The sequence below is a fragment of the Phascolarctos cinereus genome, unplaced genomic scaffold, assembly GCF_003287225.1.
Source record: "Phascolarctos cinereus isolate Bilbo 61053 unplaced genomic scaffold, phaCin_HiC Scaffold_4;HRSCAF=312, whole genome shotgun sequence".
NCBI classification, from domain to species: domain Eukaryota; kingdom Metazoa; phylum Chordata; class Mammalia; order Diprotodontia; family Phascolarctidae; genus Phascolarctos; species Phascolarctos cinereus.
The window spans coordinates 185,633,926-185,649,352 of NW_027555847.1; the positions used below are offsets into that span (position 1 = coordinate 185,633,926).

At 44.9% G+C, this 15,427-nt stretch overlaps 1 protein-coding gene across 1 annotated transcript in view; it reads right to left on the reverse strand.

Moving 5' to 3' along the window:
- The window catches only part of LOC110203563 (SUN domain-containing protein 2-like), a 28,129-nt gene extending 13,317 nt beyond the window's left edge, over positions 1-14,812 (reverse strand). The window contains exons 1-4 of the mRNA XM_020980071.2: positions 14,505-14,812; positions 3,350-3,400; positions 1,449-1,546; positions 94-247 (exon numbers count right to left, since the gene is read on the reverse strand). Coding sequence (XP_020835730.2) covers positions 94-233 — 140 coding nt within the window. The 5' untranslated portion in view covers positions 234-247; positions 1,449-1,546; positions 3,350-3,400; positions 14,505-14,812. The remainder of the gene's footprint in view (positions 1-93; positions 248-1,448; positions 1,547-3,349; positions 3,401-14,504) is intronic.
- Between the last annotated feature and the right edge of the window lie 615 nt (positions 14,813-15,427).

A 15,427-nucleotide genomic window follows, 5' to 3' on the forward strand; every position in this document is an offset into this window, starting at 1 on the left:
AAGCAATATGCACATGGCAACAGCTGAGGGCCTTGGCTGCCATGGGCAGTTGTGATGGTGAAGGTGGCTTAGCCTTGCTCTGGCTCCTCTTACCTGAGGGAACTGTCATTGCATTGAATGTGCTGGCCGACCACAGGGGAACTGCAGCCACTGCTGCTGGTGCTGCTGCCGCCGCCATCTCCATCAACGTGTAGGTGGTACCGGAGGCGCAGGCGCTCACTGCGCCGAGACATCTTCCAAGGGAATTCTAGAGATTCCCCAAAGAAGGAAAAAAGAATGAGAAGCAGTGCTTACTGCCTGAGTGACGATGCTATTTTCTGGCAGACCCTGAGAAGGGTGTTAAGGGGGTGCCCTTGAAGGACAGGGACCAAAAGCCCCAGACTAATTTCTCCAAAAGGTTAGCTGGGCTGGCACAGAGAGGCACTCTCCTAAAGTGTGTGTGAAGTGGCTCCAAAGCACATTGATGATGGCTGCCTAGCAGGGCCAGGCCCAGCAGTCTCATGCCTGATCTCAGCATTGGGTCATCCTGAGCAGGAAGTCGTCTTTCCAGAGGATCCTGCAGGAGGCTTCCCTGAGGAAGTGGAGGCTCCACTCTCTGCTGCCTCCATTCTGGATCTGCCCCTTAGCATATCTTTCTAGAATCTGGGCTTTGGACACTGTGCTTGTGATTATTCTCAGGTTGCTTCACAAGCAGGAATTTGTCTTCTCCCCACAGATGGTAAGCTTGAGGACTGCCTTGTCTTCCATATCTTTGGGTCCCCCCAGCAGCCAAAAGCCTGTTCTGAAGGGTGGCAGGTGTCATCTGCAAGAGCTCTGTCCTGGTCCCAGCTAGCCAGCTGATACTAACCCTGACCCTTCAGCAATGGGCTTCATGGGTTAACAGTGCTGGAAGGACAGGGTTTTGTGTTTTGTTTTGTTTTGGTCTTCATTTCCTCATCACCACTCTGAAGGATTATCCCACTCCTATTAGAGATGAGTAAATGGACAAGTGGTAAGCTCCCCAGGGATTCTCATAGCACCAGGAAGAGCCTCCAAGGCAGACCCTGAGCCTTCCTCTGTGCCTGCTCACTGAGCTCCAACCTCAATGCCTCCTGAGGGATTTCTGAACTGTCAAGGCCTATGCAACTCGATAATGGGGTGGTTTGTGGGAGAGGAAGATGAAGTCGGGGGGTAAGCAGGCTTTGTATGGGAGGACTGAATTCCATCATGGACACCTGTGTATCTGGGGATTTGGGGGGAGAGGTTAGGGGATGGAGCCGAGTCAGCTGTGCACAGCTGGCAGCTCTTGGGAGGGGCAGGTGTTGTTCCTTGGCTGAGAAGGTACACAGACAAGACGAGGTGCAGATATTGTGCCCTGGCACAGAGAAGGGCACCGAGCTGCAGACCCCGCACCTCTCTAACACCTGTTTTACCGGCCCCGCCATGCCAGTGTGGGCCCTACGGGGTACCTGCTGAGACCGCCCAGTCCGCGTCCGCGTCCCAGTCCGCGTCCTTTGCTTGGCTACCGAGGTAACGCCTGGCGAACGCTGGGCGCGTGCCAGAAGCACTGCAAGGACAAAGAGGGTGTGAGATGGCAGTAGGAACAGTCAGTGGCTGTATCTCTAATTCCTTCCTGCAATCCCTCTTGCATGCATATACATGCATACAGAGATAGGAACGCATTTTATTCGTTACTTCTCATCTTAGTCAAATTATCATTCCCATATCTGTTGCTTCCATTTTTTGGACTAGTTTCATTTAGTTGATTTTAGGTAAGAAGTAACCTGACAACTACCATTTTCCCATGGTACTAATGATGTTAACTTGGAAGGAAAATAAAGACATTACATTGTATATCTCCACTGATCCTGTCACTTTCTAGGCATTCTGGTCTACCATACCAGCCAGGAGAGGCTATTCAGCTTGATACAGAGAAATGAGGGAAAAGGAGGTGGGAATTCATTTTAATCTTGGTCTCTAAGTTTCTTTGCTTTTTGCAAACTTTGATACGTCATAAGCTGTTGAATATAACCAAATGGCAGCCAGATCTTTTTTGCATTGCCTTAACTGTTTCAACCAACACTTGGAAACTGTTAATTCTTCACATACATGGTTGGACTAGAGACCAGAAACCAGAAGTTTCTGTGCTGTCCCCCGAAACAGGTGATGACATCACCTGCGCAACAGTGATGCAAATTTCTGCCTTAGTGTTTGCTCTGCTATCAGTTCTTACCAAGGAAACCCAGATTCCTGAATTTGGGATCTTGGCAAGTAGAAGAAGAAAGATTTTTTTCAAGCATTCTGTTTTTAAAATAGATAATTTCAAGTTGTTTCTTTTTAGAATTGGCTAACAGAGATTTACTGAGCATAAATAGCATTGACTTTTTGTAGACTGGATATGTTTAAGAAAGATTTAGGAACAAATTCAGGGATACATTTAGGGGATTCACATCTCGGGAAATTGAATACCTAAAAAAACCAAAAACAAACCCCTCAAAATATCTCTCTTCTGAGCATCTAAATGTCCTTAATCACAACTTTAAAATTCTTTAAAAATATCTATGCAGTTCAAAGGAGATACCCTAGCCAGTGGAATGAATTCTGTCAACAACTCTCACCTGGCAAGGATATTCACATGAATGAGTGTTGTCTCAGTGAATCACTGATTCACTTACTGAATTCATGTCATTGGCTACATTGCTCAAACGGATCTTTAACAAAACAATTACCTATCTTACAATGGGAAAAACTGAGACACTGAGAGGGGCAGTCACCAATCAGATTACAAATAAGATGCAGAACTAGAAATGAAACTCGGGAGTCTTGACTTTGAGGGGCTATATACTTCCTTCTTCCAGTTAGGAAATGCTAGATTTGTCTTTTATGCAATCTTAGATTTACCAGTGTCATGCTTTTCTTCAGAGAACTTCAATGCAGTGGGAAGACAAAGTATAGACAATCGGAGAAACATCAAATTCACTTGTCAAAGACTGGCTCACTGGGGTAAAATAAAGGCAGTGCATACAAGTAGGTTCCTATGGGCTTTGTGGGAAGGAATATTAAAATTTATTAAACAAAGCCAGGAAACCAGAAATGGATGCTCTCAAAAGTTATCTGACTTACTAATATTGTATCAGAATATTAAATATCCTAACCTCTCAATGCCCCCTTTCTTTCTATATCCTATTGTTCTTTACAATTACAAAAATAATCACTATTTTAAAAATCTCAATTGTAAATGATACCCCTGTAATGATCTTTGCAGTTCATCTTCAAAAGGATTCTGATAAAGATTTGCTCGAGTATTCACCAGCACAAAATCACCTTATCTTTTGAATAAACTCTCTGTGAGATTCTGTATTGTTCTTACCCGAAATGGCTCGATTTCCTTGGCCACACTAGATTTGTATGTGCAGCAGTACTGTTATAGGATCACGAAAGGAAAAAAAGAAAACCATCAAAATTATGATCTCTGGGTTAATTAAACAAGCTACTTTTAGAACTAATATAGTTTTGATTTTGAGGGGAAACTGAGGATGCAACAGAATTGGATTCCACTAATGAGACTAACTTACTTGCAACTTTTGGTATGAACAAATTAGAAATGTTCATAAAAAGTACCTTGATTAAATGTTGTTGTTTTTAAATCACAGTGATTTGTGCCTGGGGTGCTTTGGGAAATTAAAAAAAAAACCACAAGCTTAGTTGCAGGACAAGTGGTAGTAATTAGTGATTGGTCAAAAAAGATTCCCATCTGCTTAGTAACAGCCTGGGGCTAGTGAAGTCCAGTGGATGGTGAGGTCCTCAGAGATTTCATGACTATTTCTCTGGCTGGGAGATAGATCTGGAGTCCCTCGTTTCCTTGCGTAGGAGGAGATTACTAGGAATCAGACACTGGGGTAAGGGGAAGAGAATATGAATGTTAGACATTCAGTATCCTTTTAGGAAGAACACAAAGGTGAGGGAGGAGGCCAAGGAAGAGGAACATGAGAGAGAGGAGAAAGAGATGGACAGCTTGGACAAGAGGATTTGAGCCAAGTAAAAGTCTGTCTTAAAGTGTCTGTTTGACAGTAAGAGTGAGAGAAACGTGTTTATGTAGGCAGTGGAGTGTGTGTGTTACACACCCATTTTCTGTTGAACACCTGCTCACAATGCAGATAAATTATTTACAGCAGCAGGCAAGCAAAAAATCAAGGGGTGGGGACTGGTGAGAGCTGGATGCTCTCAGCAAAGAACTAGGGAGAAGCTACAGCGAGGATGGATGTGCTCGTTGGTTGAGATTTCCCTGGGTCTCTGGGGAAGGACCATCCACTAGTTGTGAAGGAATCTTACTCTAGTTCTGTAGCCTTAATAGCTGAGTGAATAGCTTAATGGCTAGGGCTGGAGCCCCTTGATCCCATGTTTCTCTGGGATATTCTTGGGAAGAGAATGAAAAGCAGTGTAACATAGTGAAGAGAGTCTCGGACTCAGGAAGACCTGAGTTAAAATCACACCTCTGACACTGAAAGGCTGTGTAATCATGGGCAAGTTACTTAATTTCTCTCAGCCTCAGTTTCTGTCTAAGGCTGTCTAAGAAGCGAGATCAGAGTCAGCAGAAATGAAAGGGAATCAGCAACTGATGGCAGTTTTAAAATGGTGGCAATGGCACAGTGGATAGAGCCCTGGCCCTGGAGTCGGGAGGACCTGAGTTCAAATTTGGCCTCAGACACATAACACTCACTAGTTGTGTGACTCTGGGCAAATCACTTAACCCCAACTGCCTCACCAATAAATAAATAAATAAAAATAAATTTTAAAAAAATGGTGGCAATAATGCCTGTAGTTTCTACCTCAAGAGGTTGTTGTGCGACTCAAATGATATAATGTATGGGAAGTGCTTTGCAAATTGAGCTGCTGTTTCTTTCTTCTTTTTTTGCTTTTTGGTGAGGCAATTAAGGTTAAGTGACTTGCCCAGGGTCACACAGCTAGTGTCTAAAGCCATATCTGAACTCAGGTCCTCCTGACTCCAGGGCCAGAGCTTTATCCACTGCGCCACCTAGCTGCCCCCTGAGCTGCTGTTTCTTGCTGTCTTGTACACAGTAGAGGCTCCAAAACAGTTATTTCATGAATGCTGTGGGAGACTACGGGAAGAGCTGAGAGGATTTATTTTAGTTCATTGTGTCAAGGACCTTTCCTCAATAATTATAGTAATGTACATTGACATAGCCCTTTACAGGTAAAAATTGTTTTCACATATATTATCTCATGTGATTCTCATAAGAACTCTTTGAAGACAGCCTGTATAAGTACCCAGGACTTCTAACCCCAAGTTCAAGGGCTCTTTTTATACCACATAAAACAATTCCTCAAGATGGTGTAAGGGTCAGTGAGACTAAATACTTATCTTCAAAAACCTTTACGGAATCACCCAACCTATATCATGACTCATATCTATCTTGCTTCTCCAGTAGTTAGGCTGTCTAAGAAGTGAGATCAGGGTCAGCAGAAATGAAAGGGAATCAGCAGCTGACGGCAGTGTGGTGACTTCTCTGACCACAGGACACAGCTAGCTAGAGGTGGATTTTGATACTCATCCAATTACATAAACCACACTGGCAGAACAAGGGAGATTAACAATACCAAAGTCAATATGGTGCCAAGGGTTGGGGGATCATGTCCTGTAGTACGCTGCCCCCAGCACAAGAGACCATCAAAGGAGAGCTCTTGGTCTAAGATTTGATGTCTGTTTCCTCAGCCTAGTGGAGGAGCATATCCTGAGTTCCCACCAATACTTGAGGATCACAGCATTTAGGATTGGTTGGTGATTGGTCCAAACAAATACCAAACAATATGTCTGAATGGCCAGGAAAAGCCTGTGCTTCATAAAGAATATGACCAAACATGACTATGAAAGTACTATGACTTTTAATAAGACATACTGCATTCTGTTAACTGCATACATCATGTGCTCGTTTTACAATCTAGGTTTGCTCTTGTTAGTGATATAAATGTAAGTTTTAAGCCTGAGAGGGAAAGAAGTCAGAGTCCTCTTATTGTTGACTGTAAAACATGAACGTCCATGATAGATCTACATGCAACATAGGGGCTGGTGATCTGTAGGTATATCAATGACTGTAGCACTAAGATTTCAGTATATATACTACAGTCCCATATTTCCCGGTGTGGGTTCTGTTCTAGTCATTTGGTCTCCTGGCAATAACCTGGGGGGCTATTTTTAGGTTTGACTTGTCCCTAGTCCCAGAAAGAGATACAGCTGGTGCCACCCAGTCTCTGTACTTCACCTGTTTGCCCTGGGCTGCAACAACAGCTTACAGTCAGCATCTGGAGACCACAGTCACCAAAATTGTTCTCAGTGGTATATGGGTTCCTGGGGAGCAGATAATGTAGCCAACAGCTGAGGCTTCTTGCCCGCCATTCAAAAACACCAGGGATTAGGTAGCCATAATGCACTGAAAGTAATTAGAATGAAGTATGACAATGGTTTTTGGCCTTTGGGGAACTAGGTCTTTTCTCTCTGTTAAGAGAAAACTTATCTCTAGTATAAACTTTTGGCATCAGCACAGCACAAGTTGAAGAATCTATTGTTGTTTGGTTGTTTTTTAGTTGTGTCTGACTCTTTGTGACCCCATTTTGGGGTTTTCTTGGCAGAGATACTGGAGTGGTTTGCCATTTCCTTCTCCAGCTCAATTTACAGATGAGGAAACTGAGGCAAATAGGGTTGAGTGACTTGCCCAGGGTCACACAGCTAGGAAGTGTCTGAAGCAGATTTGAATTCATAAAGATGACTCTTCCTGATTCCAAGGCCAGTAATCTATCCACTGCACTACCCCGCTGCCCTCAAAGAACCTATTGGTGTGTTGCAATTAATAAGAACATTACTCAGAGGTGGAGGAAGAGGAAACCCAAGCCAGGAGTATTTGGTGGGCAAAATGTCATCAGTTCTGTGGTTTATTTTAAGAAATCAAATAGATTTGAAATGAAACAGTGATTCAAACAGTTAAGCGCTAAAACTGTCAACATAGTTTTTGCACAGAAAATGAGATTTTGCAGAGAAATGAATAAGAAACCTTGAATGCCTTTTAGGTAATGTTTCATCTCCATATTTCATACCTGTGGCTCTGGCAGTTAAGCACTTTGTACCTCCTCATACCAGGAAGATGTCATTTTAGGAATCACTCATCCACCTACAACTGATGTGGGTTTGTTTGTTTGTTTTAGATTCACCACCACTGCGCAAGGTATTTATTAAGTTCCTAACTGGGGATGGTTCTGTGTAGCAGGATAGTATACAAGCTAACACATACAAGTTCCTATTCTCTATAAGCTTTGGCCCCACGTAAGTCTACTAATGCCCTTCATCTCCATTGCTGTTATTCTACCTCCACAGTACCTCCTTTCTTTCCATTCACATATCTACCACTCTGCTTCAGATCCTAATACAACCTCTCACCTAGATAATTACAAAGGCCTCCTAAATTTTTCTCTCTGCCTCCATTCTTTCCCTAATCCTCCCTATATTATTACCTCCTACACCTTCCCCCAAAAGAAAACCTCTGGCACCTCAACTGCCTATGAAATAAAGCAAGAACACCTTAGGTTTTTAGTCATTTACTGAAGGTCCTCCAACTTCCCTTTCATGACTTCATACATTATTCTCCTTGGTATGCTCTAGAATCAAACTAGGCTACAGGCCATTTGCCAATCTCATCTTGTTCCTCTCCTCCCAATTCCATGCTTCTTCTCATCCAGCATACCATACTGGAAAGATGCCCCACCCTCCATTTCTGCTTTTTGAATGCCTTCTCTTCTTGTAAGGCCCAGATTAAGTGCTATCTTCTACAAGAATCTATCCCTGAACATCCCCTGGAAGTGATCTCTCTTTCCAAATACAACTTCAGACTTTTTCTTATTTTCTAATTTACATTGCGGTTTCGAATTTATGTCTTATTTCCTCTATCATGGCATATCTTAAACTCACTGAGGCCAGATACTATCTTAAACTTCATCTTTGTATTTTTAGCACCTAGGACAGAGCCTTGTACATAGAAGTTGCTTAATAAAGGTTTGCTGGACTGAACTGAATTCACTCTTCTTGGTTCTCCTCAATCTATTCCTCCAACCTCCATCCTCACTTTTGTTACCATTGTTGGACATTTATACTTACTGTCTTTCTTGAATACCACTTGAGAAGTTTCACTGTTGCCAGAACTTTGGTTAAGACACCACAGTACCTTTCCTACACATTTCACAAACTATTTCCAGGGCCAGCCTGCTGGTTTTACTGCTGTCTCCATGTTTAATAACCCCACCTATTTTGCCAGAGTTTCAACATATTTCCTCTCCTCCACGTCGCTTTCAATAAAAGATCTTTTAATCTACATTTAAAATTACGGCTCCTCCAACACTCTAGATATTTTTGCATGCCTCTCTCATTCTGCTGTGCATGACCAGATCGTTCACAGCCTTGGCTCATCCACACCCCTATCAATCGCTTCCTCCGCTTCTATGCCCACATGGAGGAACATCTTTGGAGCCAGACCAGGCCCCATGAATTGATGCTCTTATATTCTACTTGGAAACCTCAGCTACTTTTCCACTCTCTGCCTCAGATGTAGTGGAAATGACATGAATTAGGGGTCGAAAGACCTGGGTTAGAAAACTAATTCTACAGTCAACTCCCTTGTGATCTTTGGCAAGCCATTTCATCTATCAAATGAAAGAGCTGTGCATCTGAATTTCCTTCTCGTGTTCTATGCTGCATGTGAGGTCGGGCATGGGAATGGGTGGAATCACAGGTTTGGGCCAGGATCATGTTTATGGTGGCGGGAACACCTCGTTAAAGGAAAAAGCCATAGTGAGTATACCAGAAAAAGGAACCAGAAGATGGAACTACTAGATTTGTGTTTGTTTTTAATGGAAAGAAGAGAAATTGAGAAGAGGCAATATGGTGTAGTCGTTAAAAAGTTGGCCTCAGTGTTGGAAAGATCTAGGTTCAAATCCAGCTTCTCATACACATTGGCTACTCAAGTCCTACCTCTTCATATGCATCAGTGAAATACTGTGACCCTGGGTAATTCATAATTTCTCAGCGCTCCAGGAACTATAAATTGTTGATTTGTAATGGCAGAAGGAACTTCCTCATTGGTAGTTCCTTATACCAATGAAACCACAGGTATAGAGCACTGATTCCTGTTTGACCCTCATTTTTTTTTTCAAGAATGGAAACTCCATTCCATTTAATAAACATTTATTAAGCATCTATTCTGTGCAAGGCATAGGGAGACACAAAAGCAATTTGCCTTTCAAGAAGCTATATTCTACTGAGAGACACAAAACCATAAAAGACAAAACACAAGAGACTACTAATAAATTGGAGGGAGGGGAGAAGGTGGGGTAAAAAAGGCTTTCTCTAGGCAAAGGTGCATGATGTGAGTTTGAAGGAGGCTAGGGATTCTAAAAGGTAGAGGTGAAGAAGGAGTACATTGTCCAGGCACAGGGGACAGCCTGTGCAAAGGCAAAGAAGTGATCAAAGGACTGTCAAATTCTGGGAGCAGCAACTAGCCAATTTGGCTGGAACGTAGACTTCATGAAGAGTAGTGCAATGCAACAAAGCTGGAAAGGCAGGCTGGAGACAGACTGGGAAGGATTAAGCTGAGCAGTTCAGAGTTAATCTTCAAGTCAACAGGATCCTGCTAAAGATTCTTGAGGAGAGAGTGACATAGACAGGCCTGTGCTTTAGAATAGGAAGATTACTGGCAGCTCTGTGGAAGAGGGACTGGAGACTGGAGAACCTTTCTCAGGATGGTCAAACAATTAAGATCTAGTGAGCAACAGATAGATTGTGAAACAAAAAAAATATGGGGGCCACCATGGTTATGACCTCACATAAAAATTACAGCCACCTACAAGAATCACGGAATAATCACAGAATCTCAGAGTTGGAAAGGACCTCAAAGGCTCATGTCATCCAACCCATAAATGAATACAAAGTCCCTCTACAACCCATCCACAAGTGTTATCCAACCTTTGCTTGAAGATCTCTACTGAAGGAGTACTTACTATCTCTCAAGGCAATCAATTCAACTTTAGGATAGCGTGAATTGTTAGGAAGTTTTTTCTTGTATCAAGTCTAAATCTGCCTCTCTGCATATCTACCGCATTGTTCCTAGTTCAGCCAGCTAAGGCCTAGAACAAATCTAACTCCTCCTATTAACCTGTTCTTGATCATGCCATGCTAGGTCTTTAAAATCTTTTTCTAGATTGCTTACAGTATGGTTAAGATAGAATGACTAGAAGAGAAAACCTTGGATCAAAGAGGAAAATAGGGGAGAAGAATGGTCCCTTAACTCCACCAAGTAGGAAAGTCTATATAGGCAGCTTACAGTCAGGATAGTAACCTAGGAGTTCAGATAGGAAATGCCATTTCTCCTCTAGGACCTAAAAGTATGTTTGCTGAGAAATAAGATCAACTCATCAAGATGTTACTGGGACATTAGGCATAGGATAGCCATACAGTTTCAATGTAATAAAGGAAGATAAATAAACACTATGCAGCTTTATAAGTAACTCTGGAACTCTGTAAATCTTTAAAACACTTGTGAGCCCTAGTTAGTAGTAATTAGAAAAAAACCAAACTGCACAGAATTGTATGAAATTGGAGGAACTGGTAAAAACTGCTTTGTCAAGAAGTTATATAAGCACATTAACCAGCAAATAAATCAAGAAATATTTAAGCACCTACTAAGTACAGAGAGCCCTTTGCTAGCTGCTAAGGGAGATAGAAAGTTTAGGATTATAGACTCAAAGCTAGCAGGGATCATCTTCTATTCCACTATCTTCATTTTATAAATCAGGAAACTGAGGCCCAGAGAAATGAAATAACTTGCTCAAGGCCACAATGGCAGTAGCAAAGCTTGAGATTTGAAGCCCAGTTTCTCTGATTCTCTACTGAACTACTGTTACTGCCTCCCCACCCCTACCCCCATCCCTTCCCCCAACCAGTAGGCTGGAAGACAGCCTGGTACAGTGGAAGGGGCACAGCAATGGAAATCCCAACACCTGAGTTTGAACCCTGGCTCCGATGTTACCAGTTACGTGACTATGGGCTAATTTCTTAATTTCTCTGACTTCATTTGTAAAATGGGATAAATACTCACACAAACTCATAGTTAGCTCATACAGCGTTTATGAGCAAAGTATTTTTGTAGATCTAAAACACTTCAAGTGTATGATTTCACTGGTGTAGGTACTCCCACGGTAGAGAACAGACTGTTCTGCTCCTATAACTTAGTACATGATTTTGAGGATTCGCTGTGGCCAAAAAATTGATCATCTTGGGGCTAACCTGATCCTGAATCTCTGATCTTAGTTAGCTAGCTGATCTGTTGGCAGTAGACTACAGGCCAACTGTAAGATCCCTATTTGAAATTGGTCTCACTTGATAGGACCTGCCAGAGCTTATGCTCCCTGTCATAGGCTTTGAGAATCCCAAGCCACCTCCATACCAGGCTGAGATAGTGGAGGAGAGCTTCAGTGGGCCTTAAAGTGCCTTATTAAATGAGTTGTTGTGCCCCTAGCTGGATGGTGAAAGTGAGAAATGCTATAGATTCCCCTGGATCAACAGGAGAGGTAGAAGCCAAATGGGTGGCTGTGGTCAACTCCAGGATCATAGTCTCCTGAATTCCTGGATTTGGGGCTATGATGGGAAGAGATATTTCAACTCAATTCAACAAACACTTATTAAGAACCTACTGTATATAAGGCACACTAGTAGGAACTCAGAATATAACAACGGAAAGAGAAAATAGTCTCTGCACTCAAGGAGTTCAGAATCCAGTACGGAGAAATAAGAGAGGTACACAAATCAGAATACAAATTAGAATATGTGATCTGAGAAGAGGAGTATAGTGGTTGATCAGATGGTAGTGAATCAGGGAAGGTAGCATCTAGGTCTAGATTCTAGGAGGTTGCACTGAGCTGGAGGAAAAAAAAAGTTCATCATGTAAGGAAATCTGCAGACACAGGGTGGCATGTACAAGGCATGGAGATGGGATAGGGCTAGAAGAAACCCAGAAACATTAAGTGGTCCAGTTTGGCTGGAGTGTAGGATGCATGAAGGGAAATGGTATGAAATAAGGCCTGGAAGAAGGCTGGAACCAGATAGATTAGGGAAAGCCTTGAATGCCAGGCTAAGAGTCTGTACTTTCAGTAGTAGACAAAGGAGAAACTCCTGAAGGTATAAACTGGACAAAGGAAAGGATAGGAAGAAAGACAGTTTCATTTTTGTTGTGTTGAAAGAGTATCTAGAAGCAGGAGAACTGAGATAGAGGTAAGAGATTAGTCACCTATGTACTGAACTAGTTTAAACCACTAGCCTAGTATTAATGGATGTAGAGAAGAGGAGCTATTAAAGGTGCTGGTAGAACAATATGAGTGGTAGGAGGAAAATCCTAAGAGTGTGGTCAGAGGGCACATACAAGAGTGTTAAGAGCAGTAGACTGAGGGCAATCAAGGCACCAGAAAAAAAAGGGAAGCGCATTACCTTTGGTTCTATGGAGGTGGGAGGAATATTCTCTCTAAATGGTCCTTTGGTGACATGGATTAAGTTAACTAGAGTATTTGCTTAAATGTCAGACCCAGGCTTTTCACTTTCCTTTGCTTGACTCCTGATTCCTATTTGCTGATTCCCAGCAGAGCTTATCTTAGGTATTGGTGCAGATCTGTGGCTCTATACTTACTGGAACACTCTCCTAGTTCAATGCCACCCAGCTCTAACCCCAAGCTCTAGCGTTAGTCACTCCTCACACAAATGGCTGTGAGAATGGGCCTGCTGAGTTGAGAGATGGTCAGACACGGTAAGACTAACAGTCCTTCATTAATCTCAATTATTTCGCAACCGGTAAGGTCACCTCTGCGTCACCATCATATTACACCGTGCTTCCCTTCACTTCTTGTACTAGCTCTGGATCAGTGACCATTTTCAAGTTGCCTTTTCTTGTCTACTGATTTGAGATTTCCCAAATTATATGGAAATATCACAATGCTTATGATGTCAAGGGCCAGAGCCTGGAAAGAAACCCTGTGATGCAGTAGGAAAAAAAAAGCACTGAACTGGGAGTCGGGAGATCTGGGGTTTAGTTCTAGCTTTGATATCAACTAAGTGACCTGGGCAAATAATTTCTTTCCTGGAGAATTCCAAGAGCTCAGTTTTCTCATCTGTAAAAATGTTTTCTAAAGTCCCTTCCAGTTCTATCATTTCAACTTGGCTGAGCTCTCTACATAGGCTGAATAATAAAAGGAGCCACTGGAACTCAGTCATAGGGTACCATCCCTACATTTTACTTGTCACCCTTTTGGTAGTCTGGGGAAGCCTGTGAACCTCTCTTCTCAGAATGTTTTACAATGCATAAGATAAAGCACATAGGATTACAAAAGAAACCAGTTATGTTGAAATAGAGATGTAATTTTCTTCCTTCACCCCAGTTCATGGACTCTTTGAAATCTATCCCACCAACCCCTTGTGGTCCTGTGGACCCCAGGTTAAGAACTCCTGCCTAAGTAGACTATCTTTTTTCCTTAGGCTCTAAATGCAGCAACACCAACAAACACAAATTCTTTACTGTCTCTAAGATAGCCTTCTCTCTTACATGCTCTTAACAAATAACCACTCAGCAGTTTTCAGGATCACTAGCTAAAATCCATCTTTCTCCTTGGTTACCGCCTTCCTCTCCAACCTCAGTACATACCAAGCTAGGAATGTACAGAGAGCTATACCACCTATATTTAAAGCAACACAGAATTTTATGGCAATTAACAATCTATATACTATACCTAAAGAACCTAAAGCATCTTTCTGGAATGCCTGTGTCCTCAGGCCAAATACTCCCCAGTTTGGAAATCTTTCCCTTTCTGCCAAATGTGACAGACGGGTCCTTTAATCTTCCTTTGGCTTCCCTCTTAGTTTGCCTCCCCCCCCCCAACTACAAAGCTCCAACTTTCGATCTCGGCACCTGCCAGGGCCAGTTCCTCTACACTCTTCCTTCCCACGGTCAAGTTCTGGGGAGCTCCTGCAGATGGGACCCAAAGCGCCTTCTGAGTCCTGGCGGGGTCATTTCGCCAAACATTTTGCCAGGTGCAAAACCACTCCTCTCCCAAGACAACAAGTATTGATTAAGCACCTACTGTGTGCCATGCGGGGTAAGTGGTCAGTCCGGGAGATCGGTAATGTTCAAGGCCAGACCCCGGCCGAAGGCAGGCGAGGGTGGGCTCTTCAGCATCAGGGGGCACCTCCTCCACCGGACTGAGCTCACGCTCGGCCCCGGGGGCCCTCATCTCCAGGGATGGGGGGTAGCCACGCCCGGGGGCCCAGGGCGGGGGCGAGGCCAGGTGGGGGGAGCTGCAGGGCGTTGCCAGCTGCAGGCGGCCCCTGGAGGAGATCGCGCTCCGCCGGGGGCCCCCTTTGCCCTGCCCCCTCCCGGCCCGGCCGCGCCCCAAGCTCATACCCCACCGCCGTCCCCACCGCTTACCCGGGGACTCGCTCCGGCTCCGGTCCGGGACTTACGACGTGACCCCCGCCCTGCGCATCCCCGCCTGCTCGGGAGCTGGGGCAGCTGCTGCGCCTTCGCTCCCGGGGGCTTCGGAGGGAGGGTCCTACCTTGAGCTCCCTCCACCTGCCCCACCCGGGGGCCGGACTCGCGGGGGGCTGAGCGAGAGACCCCAGCCCGGGGCGAAGTCCCCCGCCTGCACCCGCTCGCGCGGCGGCTGTTACCGGCTGCGGCGGCTGCGGCCCCACCGTTCCAACAGCCGAGACTACTCCGGCCCCGCGCTGGCAGAAGCGCCCTCGGCTGGTGGGCGGGAGGGGGGCGGGCCGGGAGCTTGTGCGCCCCCTCCCCTTCCCCTCTCGACAGGCGGGCGGGAGCGCGCTGGAAGGCGGTGGCGGGGTGGGGGGAGCAGAGCCGCAGGGACGGGTACGAGGCTCAGCTCGCGCCGCCTGGTGGAGGGGTAAGGGAGGAGGCGCACGAGGTGGGGAGGGAGGGGGCGAGAGTGAGGAAGAGCGCGTGCTGTTCGCTAGCGAAGAGGGTGGCGGGCTGGCGGGCTGGGGCAGGAGTCGAGGCTACGGGGGTGGGGGGGAAGCGGTGTAGCAGCTTCGGCCTGACGCAGGCGGGCTGGGGAATACCAATGAGCGCCCCCCCGCCAAGCCCGGGGACTGCAGAGCCTGTGACTGCACCAGCAAGGTCAGTCACAAGCCGAGCCTTCCCCTGCTAGGCCCCTCGGAGGGGGCTGTGTGCATGTATGCATGCGTGCGTGCATACATGCATTCATTCCAGCAGCAGATTGCTGGGAGTTTGTGGAAGTATGCATGCGTGTATGCATTGGTTCATTCATTCATTCATCTGTCCATTCATTCGTTCATTCATTCTTTCACGGGCCCTCATCAACTTCCCCTCCA